The sequence below is a fragment of the Electrophorus electricus genome, chromosome 5 (assembly GCF_013358815.1).
Source record: "Electrophorus electricus isolate fEleEle1 chromosome 5, fEleEle1.pri, whole genome shotgun sequence".
In the NCBI taxonomy this organism is placed as follows: domain Eukaryota; kingdom Metazoa; phylum Chordata; class Actinopteri; order Gymnotiformes; family Gymnotidae; genus Electrophorus; species Electrophorus electricus.
The window spans coordinates 1,777,501-1,787,480 of NC_049539.1; the positions used below are offsets into that span (position 1 = coordinate 1,777,501).

General features: G+C 44.2%; 1 protein-coding gene across 4 annotated transcripts in view; it reads right to left on the minus strand.

Moving 5' to 3' along the window:
- The window catches only part of cul1b (cullin 1b), a 17,241-nt gene extending 7,261 nt beyond the window's left edge, over positions 1 to 9,980 (minus strand). For 2 of the 4 annotated variants that reach the window (XM_035526287.1, XM_035526290.1), the window contains exons 1-14: positions 9,897 to 9,980; positions 5,912 to 6,230; positions 4,330 to 4,504; positions 3,836 to 4,003; positions 3,693 to 3,743; positions 3,485 to 3,575; positions 3,038 to 3,201; positions 2,677 to 2,839; positions 2,232 to 2,362; positions 1,184 to 1,291; positions 982 to 1,088; positions 762 to 810; positions 288 to 419; positions 68 to 185 (exon numbers count right to left, since the gene is read on the minus strand). In XM_035526287.1, coding sequence (XP_035382180.1) covers positions 68 to 185; positions 288 to 419; positions 762 to 810; positions 982 to 1,088; positions 1,184 to 1,291; positions 2,232 to 2,362; positions 2,677 to 2,839; positions 3,038 to 3,201; positions 3,485 to 3,575; positions 3,693 to 3,743; positions 3,836 to 4,003; positions 4,330 to 4,504; positions 5,912 to 6,051 — 1,597 coding nt within the window. In that variant the 5' untranslated portion in view covers positions 6,052 to 6,230; positions 9,897 to 9,980. Of the gene's footprint in view, positions 1 to 67; positions 186 to 287; positions 420 to 761; positions 811 to 981; positions 1,089 to 1,183; positions 1,292 to 2,231; positions 2,363 to 2,676; positions 2,840 to 3,037; positions 3,202 to 3,484; positions 3,576 to 3,692; positions 3,744 to 3,835; positions 4,004 to 4,329; positions 4,505 to 5,911; positions 6,231 to 9,394; positions 9,545 to 9,583; positions 9,668 to 9,896 lie in introns of those variants that run through there. The other 2 variants (XM_035526288.1, XM_035526289.1) reach the window with 2 other exon arrangements.

The following is a 9,980-nucleotide window of genomic DNA, read 5'->3' on the forward strand; positions in this document are numbered from 1 at the left end:
AATGTGAGCCTTCCAGTTCTGCCATGTTTAAGTGTCCTTGTGTCTCAGGTGAGGGACAGCCACTCACAGTCCAGCGGCTCAGAGTTGCTCAAGTGCTTCTTAAACTGCTCATTCAGGTCTTTGCTGACTCCAATGTCCTGGAACATGCGCTGAAGTTTGGACGTGTACTCGAACCCACACGCTTGCTGCAGACATCGGGATGACAGTGCATGCGGACCATCAAAAGCAGGACAAAGGAACGCTTCCGACAGGAGTTACGACCCTGGAACCAGTCAAGATGCAGGTACCTTCAGTTTGGAGATCATACTGGCCTCTGCGTCATCGCTGGCACTGTTCTGGTGCACTAGTCTCTTGGCCAGCATCTTGGCGTAGAACTTCTGGAACACGTCCTTATCTTCGATGTACTTGAACACAACCATCTGTTAAGGGAAGACTATGCTCATTAGGGGAAATATGATTTTAAAAAGTCACGCAGACTATTTTTCTGTTGACACAAACCTTAAAGCACCATGTGCTTTCATTTCTATTTTTGTCTTTATACACGTGGCTCCAAACGTGATTTGGGCCCTAGTGCTCGACCACACTACAGTGAAGCGTGGACTAACCCTTTATGGAAGCCTGCTAAATGTGGACCTTGTATGGAGGGACTGCAGAGTAAAAGCACTCATCTCAAGTGTCCTTTGTAAGAAGGCTGAATAGAATCTCTTCAAGTTTTAGTCTCTGAGGCGTGTTGGAGAGGGGGCTCCAGGTGTGGAACTCACCACTTGGTTTAGCGTGTCCTCCAGCTCTGCCTCTTCAGGGTTCTTTGAACTGTAGCGAGGGACAACACTTAAAACACTGGCACGTTAAACTCCTGCAGAACCTCGTCACCACCGACGCGTTTGCATCAAAACAGCGAGGTTGTACTGAAACACATTCCTGAAATCTCTATTTGGTAGATCCTGCCTGCACAGAGACAGGTGGGAGCGAGGAACAACTGACCTTTTCTTCAGTAAGGAGTCGCAGTATCTGGCCAGCAGTTCAGGAGACTTGCTGGAGGACTGTGCCATCTTTGTGACCGCATTGTTGTTGATGAACCTCCCGCAAGCCTGCGGAACGGGACAAAGCCTTTTCACAAAGGGCGCTTAACGCCAAGAGGCCCGGCAGGAGGTGGGACAGATGTGTAGCCACACAGCGCACAGACCTTATCAAGGGCTGCCACAAAGCCAGCGTCATTGTTGAACGCCGACATGACCAGCGCGTTGTACTTCTTATGCACATCTAGTATTGTCTGCACATACATCTTAGGATCCTGGGGATGCAAAATAAATCAATATCACGCAACACTGAAAGAACAAAATCAAATCTCAAAAGTGCACTCACAGGTAATCTCATTTTATGAAAGCAAAACAACATGAAGCATTTTACAGAGGTAACGGAAGTGAATTTCAGAAGCTAACCAGCAGATACAAGCCAGGGTGTTGGTGCTGGTGTGTGCTGCCTGTAATCAACTCTGTTGGATTCTGGAAGCGTGTGATTTAATGTCCTTCTGTCCAAGTAGCCCGTGTTTTTGGTTGCAGGCAGCTCTACAGCTGAGCCGTGTTTAAAACAACACAAACCCTTCCCTGTTGCCGTTCACCCCACACGCGTGTACATTACTGTTCACTTCACACTCAAGTACGTTTTCCCCACACCCAGCAAACCCCCTCCCTACTAATCTCAGCTCAAAACATGTCACAGCTACAGAGTAGAGACGGAGGAAAGACCCTAGGCTGTAATTCAGGATGTCAGATTGGGCAGCCACAACACACATTTAATCTGCACTGCAAGAACAAGCAGCACACAGTAACCACGAAGAGGAAAAACGTCAGAACAAATAGGGCACAAACATGGCTGCGGATGCACAGAAGCCGAGCTAACCGAACACAACTGCTTGACTTTGGAACCACAAACACCTTCTGAAGTGGATCTGTGTTCTCTGTTTTAAGCGCATTATGGCCATAAATTGTTATGTCTATAGAGAAGCCCTGTCTGCCCTGCTTCACCCTCTGGGAAGAACAACATAAATGAACTAGTCTGACACACTGTAATTACTAGTGTACAGTAAAGTACACCACCACATCTGGTTCTGGTGTGTGCTCTGCTCTTCGCCTCTAGCAGCCTCTTGCTATGAAACATTTAAAGCAACACATAGGACTATATTCTGGTTTTGGCCCTTGGATGTGCTCTGCTCTGGTTCTCCGCTGGCTTACGTTGAGAGCGGAGTCGCCACACTTGTCAATGGCAGCCAGGCCCTGGTTATGGATGTGGCTCTCCAACAGTGTCTTCAGCTCTCCCAAGCCATCCGCGATGCGCGACACCAGGCTGTACATCCGGCCAAGATCTGCATACCACAAGCGCAGTTAAAACCTTCTCTTTTTTAAAAGAGGCATTGGTTTTAAATCTCTCAAAACACCTCCTAAGCAATTCAGGCCTAAACAAACATGTAGTCAGAAGTTTGCCAGTTCAAACCCCGCCACTGAGCAAGAACCTTAACCCTTAATTGCTCAAGTTGTATTCAGTCATAATTGTAAGTCGCTTTGGATAAAAGCATCAGCTAAATGCCGTAGATGTAAGGAAATAAGCAGTTCGGGATGGTTTTCAGAGCTTAAACATTCCTCCATCTTCATTCTTCCAGACAAACAAACATTCCTCTACCTTCATTCTTGTCGGCATCCAGAAGGTTCTGGAACTCTGTGTGGAAGATCTCAAGGTGCTTCTCAATGAGGACCTGCTCACACTTGCGAGCCAGTTCGTCTTGTGTGCTTTCATGGAGGTAAACATGGACCCGCCGCTGTTCTTCTAACAGCCGTGCCTCTGCCTACACACACACACACACACACACACACACACACACACACACACAAACACACAAACACAAACACAAACACACACACACACACACCCCTACGTGGGTCCCCTACAGTTGAAACACTGATGTAAACTGTAATGGCTGTGCACTGCGAGTATCGTTTATACAGCCACTGCGCAGAACTCCCAGGTGCCGTCAATAACCCACCTTCTTCATGTATTCAGTTACAGGGTTTTGTTGGAGGAATTCTGTGCTCTCCCTTGTGTAGAAGCGCTCAGTGTCTGCCAAGAACTGGGTCTCAAAGTACTCCCTGTACACCGATAATGTAGGCCCCTTAGCAAACGCGTCATCTTCATTCAGACCCAGTTCAACTGGAAGAGACAAGCCAAAATGGAAGCCAGCGAGTCAGTTGTTTTTGTGCTTTTTATTGTTGCTTAGTCTAAAACTAAACGCAAGAGACTCTCTCTCAATAAAACAAAGGCATTCCTTTAATTAGACAAAGACACACATGGTGACTGATACGGAAGCAGCACCACTGTCTTCCATTTAATAAAAACCTGTATGCTGTAAAGAATGAGTTATTATAGCACCCCCTTGTGGAGAATCTTTATACTATTAAGAGTGAGTGAGCGAGGGTTTAAGTAAAGCCCTCACCGTAGGACTGTACAACACCACTGATCAGCCTGGTGTTAATGGTCTCTCCATTCCTTTCTCTTTCAATCAGTTTCAGTACAGCATTCGTCACCTACACGTGGGCAAGACAACGAAAATGCCACAAACTCTGGACTTTAGATACAGACATTACAAACAGGACACTGCCCCGTTAAGAGCAGAGCAAGTGAAGTATGCAAAAACACCCCACCTGTTTATTTAGAGGTCTGAATAAACACTCTCTCCATGTTACCAAGGCAAGCTGTAGAAGAAAGAAAAAAAACAACAAAAAACTCAAACACACAATTATAAAGGAGGGTGGAGCTGGAGCAGCACAGGGAGCCCAGCTCTTACCGAATAGATTTCGTAGATTCCTTTGCGACCCTCGTCACATTCACGGCGGACCCAGTGTCTGTTGAGGTAGGCACAGATCCCGTTCAGCACTTTACTAGAGAAGCGGTAGTCCTCCCACTGCTGCGTGTAGAACTTCAGGACGCTCTCATCCATCAGGTCCTCCCCATCCTGCCGAAAACACACAGCATTCGTGAAAGTGGGGAGCGTGTGCCGGGTGACATCAGGAGAACACCTGACTCCTGTTCAGGTGGGCTCCCACTTGACTGGAACAAAAACCAGTGAGTACAACAAAAGATGCAAAGTTGCAGTGAAAAGGTTCCAGTTTCAAGCTTGTGGTCACACAATGAGCAACATTAAGACCATTTCCTCAAATCTACACCACCCATCCCACCACTCACGTGACATACGCAGGCATAGACACTCGGTCTACCACAGTGTGGCACTGACCTCAAGACGATGGGTGAGAGGCGACATGTGTGAAAACAGAGCGTCACCTTAAGAAGATTCGTCAAGTAGTTCTTCAGGAATTCTTTCAACCTCTTGTAGAGCTCCAGGCCGACAAACTGAGCGCCCCCCGGAGTGGGCGACTTCTTGGATGGCTTGGACAAGGGAGCATTACCCCGTGTCTGGCTCGACTGATGGACGCTGGTACAGTAATTATATACATGCCTGTAGGGTCAGTCAAGGAAATCACTGACAAAACGGAAGACGCTTAATAATGCAAATCTTGGAGGGAAATGGAATTCACCATACTGTGATTCACCGTGTGGTATGACACATTTTAATTTTAATATTTTTTCTGAAATGTTAGAGCATCAAACATGCCATAGGATGTTTGATAGAGCTTATTCTAGTGGCCTCCACCTGGTGCCAGGACCGCTGATGTCTTTATGCATGTCCTTTTAAGAGCAACGGCACAACTTGGGAGAGTTCCCAAGGATCTGGCCACAACCAAACACGATGGCATTCAAGGCATGTGTGCTTTTTTTTGTGGGATGTCCAGGATCCAGTGTGCGAGTCTGAACTACGCTGACTCATTTGGAGAGAGTGCCAGACAGAACAGTACCGTCCTGTTTAAACAACAACAACAACACCAAAAAAAAATAAAAATAAAAATTCCCTACGACTGGTGCATTTCTGCTGTCATTGAGAGAATAACTGAGCAACATTCCAACTAAAGGTTGCAAAAATCACATGTACAGCAATTACCAGAAGCAGATGAGACTCTTGTGCCAAGAGTTCACCTACTGGTACTTCTGAACAAAATGACAGTCAATCATAATGTTACAACAGCAAAACTGAGACAACAGTGCATGAGGGATCAAGGCTGACATTCCAAATACTGGTGCCACGTTTCAGAAATAGCCTAATGTTTTTAAAGAGTACAGAGTGACAGTCACAACCCTGAGGGAGAGTTATGATGGAGGGCACTTGTAACTCATTTCGGAGATGGCCTGTTCTGGACAGCCTCATTGTGGCCTCAACAGGCTGACAGTCATCGAGTTTGCTCGGCCTACTTAAAATGACGGCGCTATATATATATATATATATATATATATATATATATATATATATATATATATATATATATATATATATATATATATATATATAAAATGTATGAAGTATGTATATGTGTGTGTGTATATATACACACACATTTTATATATATATGTGTGTGTGTGTGTGTGTGTGTAAATAAATAAATAAATATGTGTGTGTATGTATGTATATATATTTTTATTTATTTATTCACGCACACACACGCACGCGCACGCACGCACGCACGCACACGCACGCACGCACATATATACACACATATGCACCCACCCACCCACAGACACACACATACCCCTAGCAAATTTGTACACAGAATGGAACAAGTCAAAAAACTTAAACCCATGGCAGGTCAAGTTATGAAGTTTGTTAGGACTGTGTGCTAATGGATTTTATTTCATTAATAATGTATTTGTTTTTTTTTATATAAAAGAAGGCACCATCAGTAAATAACCTTAATCCCCAGATCCTTAAGCCTGGTTCAGTTATTTCACACAACCACAGCAATAAAGCAGATACGTGTAGAGCTCCATATAGCGTGATTTGGCCATGCTCTGGCGTGTGTACACCTGCTGGATCCCAGCCCTTAGGTCATCCCAGATCTGGTCCAGCCCAATCTGTTTTAGCCCGTGGGGGTTCTGGGTCCTGCTGGATGACATCCTCACTTCGCTGGCCTTCTTTTGTCTAATGATACCCTCCTTTCTGCGCTGCTCCGAAAACCACAACTGTTTCACGCGCACTCCATGGTGGACAGGGCTGCGAGATGGCTAGGACTGACGTCACACACTCTTGGTTGGGGCTGGCAGACCGGCAAGGTCCAATCGCATCACCAGGTGACCTTTAAGAGAAAAAAAAAACAAAAAACAAAAACACACAGTAGGTAAAGCACCCGTGTGTTACTTACTAAAAGTAAACAGCTTTACAACTGACATCCTACTGCAAAGCACCACATGCATTTCAACATTTAACATGTGAGATTTTGTACACCGGCAGTCAAAACATTCTGTAAACTTTATACAGCATATATATTTTACACGTATTGCAATGTGTACAAAAGCAGACACTGCATTCTAAATTTCAAACATTAAGATCTTTTTTTTATTTATTAGATGGTCACCCAAATCAGTGTGAATGCTAATCTGAGACATGTCTTAAAAAGGCTTGCTGATTTTGTGTTAAACCTTGTTAACTGAATATCTGGTGTTTTAAAAATACTACCAAGACATGATCTCTTCTTCTTCAACTTTCCTTAGATACTGGTTATGTGTGTTTTTTGTCCACATTTAACAGGTGGAGCTGGCTCCTGGCAGGTCATGCAGGGTTACCAGGGTGTACCATGGATTAATGTGAACAACATCCTGTAATTAGCTAAAAGAAAATATCAGGAGAATATTAAATATCTCATCTTGAAGGACCAAATACGGAGGCTTCATGTAAGGTCATTTAGCTAGCTTGCTAATGTTACATTTATGCGATAAAGAAGGGAGGAGTTTGATTCCAGAATGCAACTGATGGAAACAAAGGCACACATTTAGTGATTATGGATAATCTTGTTATCACTAGTTAATGTTTAAGAACACACTGTTTGTCTGTTATGTTGACTACCGACATTAAGAGAGAGGCACTAACAAATGTGGGCGGGGTTTGGGCAGAGATGCTGTCCCGTTTACAGTCTCTACTGTGCATGCTCTGGGTCCAATATTTCATCTACCATGCAAGTACACCCAAGACGGCAGCTCCCATGTCAGCCATCTTGGTGGCTTCAAAACATTGCAAATGGGAGTCAATGGTAAAGGCCCTGGGCCTGGGCTAATAAAGGCACTTTGGATGAAGAATGTTACAAAATATTTTAGATGGAAAAAAAACAGTAGAATCAACAAAGTCAACATTAGGTGAAAATACTTCCTTTACAGTAGCATATAAATAACATACACAATCACATTTCCTTATTACAGATATAACAGACTCATAAAACTAATAACACTTGTCAGAAACTTGTTCTTCAACATGCAGTCAATGAGCTGCCAAGGAGAGAAGCCCACTTTACATAATCAGATTACTCATATATAACAATACCAGCATTCAAGATTCACAGACTTGAACAAATTCATGAGGTTTCTGAACTCCAGTAAAAGTCCCTCCAAGGAATCCATCAATCATTCTTACAACGAGTGACCTCAGGACCCCACTGAAGGTAAACTACACTGCTGCCTGAAACCAGCGAGTTCTAGGACACACACGTCCTCAGGCCTGAGATGCAGTCAGGTGCCCTTCATTTCTGGAACACAGTCCCTGACAAAGAACTCCCAACGGTCAAGTACGTTTGGGTGTGTGTGGGTGTGAAATGAAAACCCAGCAGCAGACAGAGAAACACACAACTGCACTGCCTTGTCAGGGTGGAGATGACAAATGCATGAAAAAAGTAAAGCAGTACCAAGATCGCTTTCACTAACCAAGGTGTTACTGTAAACTAAAATGGCATGTTTCTATTGTGAAAGTGGTCCTCCTCTATAGTTAAACAGTATGCTACACAGTAAAAGCCCAGCACTCTACGCTTGGCAGAATGATGCCACACTCCTGATGATATGATTTTTTTGGAAAGTCCTGGTGTCAGTCAAGACTAATGTGGCACAGATGAGAATAAATACTGCAAAATCTACCATACAGCTCTGAGAGGATACCACACTCCTTTCTAATTCAAACACGCGCGCACACACACACACACACACACACACACACACACATGCAAGCATGTGCTCTAGTGCTGAGCTTAGCTCCTACCTGCTCTGCAGTTCCAAAAGGGCTGCATTACATTTTAAAGAAGCATGGTTACCAAACAGGAAATCTAGAAAGCCAGGCTTATGCAAGTCTATAAGAAAAGCCTTACAGCCAGAACCAAGCAAATCTACTCAAGACACTGCATCAACTCTACTGATGTAAAACTCAGGTGTATAACTAGGTCTGTTTTTTTAATAGGTTGGAGTCACAGAAATAAAGTTTAATCTATTACTTTTTATAAGACAGTATATGGCATGTTGAAACCATCTACCACAAGCTAGACTGTCCAGTGCAAACGTACCATAAACCCCCATAAAACATAAAGGTCTGAGGTTTTTATTTGAAAGTGCTGCTTTAAAGGATGAAAAAGGACAGGAAATTTAAATGGATATCAGAGCGCTTAATCTGCCTCTCGTTTTGATTAACCGTTTCATCAGGCCACATGCTGCTACAACACCTGCCACTTCACTGCAGGTACTCTGTACTTCTGCTGGATCAGGAAAACCCCCCAGAAAAGCCATACTGCCATTCCACAGGACCTGAAGTGGAAGAACACTAAATGCAACGGCCAGCAAACCTAACTGCTGTACTGTATTACAGCTTCTCTCCACTTACAGAACAGATCGGTGCACAATAGTTCACTTGTACAGCAATCTTAATGTAAATTGGTCTCAGCTTCATCCAGTCTCTAGCCTGCACACTGGCACAGAAAGCATTTTAGCTTTGTTTCAACAGAACAATTACACTGATTATCACTTCAGGAGGACTCTGTGTCAGTGGAGTACATAATGTCAGAACTGTGACGGTACGAAATGTTTAATTCAGGTTAAAATCCATCCCTTCATCTCGGACAAAAGCCAATTAAATCCATAAAGTGGAATCACTTTCATTACTTGTTAGCCACCACCTAGCTAACCTAACTAGGCTAGGTTTGCTGTACAGCTAGCTAGATCTCTTAGCTGTTAAGTCTCAAAAGTCACTAGCTGGCTGCCTATAGCTGTGTTATGACATTAACTGTCTATCCAGCTGTCATTCCTGTGAAAGTGACTAAATTGGCTAACCTAGCTACTGAAACTGACATAACCGTACACTTATCTAGCCAAGACAGCTAGTGTTAGCACTCTGTTAGCACACTACTACAGCTTTGCTTACACTGCTGACGGTTAACTTAGTCAGATACCGATAGTTCAGACTTTCTGTGAGGCGGTTTTGTTAAATACTCACGTTGCTGTTTTAAAGACGGTAAACGTAAGAGGTAAGAGATAAATAAATGAATGATCCTGGCTAAAACGAAGACTTAAACCGCCACCGACCAGCCAGCTCGCGCTCGCGCTCGCGCTAGCCGCCTAAGATAACAACATTATTCCGAGGTAAACCTACATAACGACGTCGAGGAAAAGATTATTAACTAACAGCAAGTCTAACGGGATATACGAATAGCGGAGTCACGGAAAAACTACAACAGAAACCACAGACGAAAAATCACCCGTCGCGCAGCTGTTTAGACGGACAGATGTTTTAAAGAGGAAGGCAGCGGGCTGGCTAGGCTAGCTAGGTTAGCATGGGTAGCTAACGGTGAGGCGAAATGGCGTCATGGCCTCCTGCTTATGAGACAGCCCAAAAAAACCCTGTCCCTACGCACACCTTTAGCCACTTCACACCCGGCTTTTGGACCAGTCCGGCTGGTGAGTGAATACGCGCGGTTTTTAGTAAAAGAAAACCTTACCATTGTCCAGAGGTTTTATCCACCCAGGTCGGGTACCTCGGCCAACTAAGGTGTCGTCGGTGCTCGGCTCAGGCTGTGGCCCCC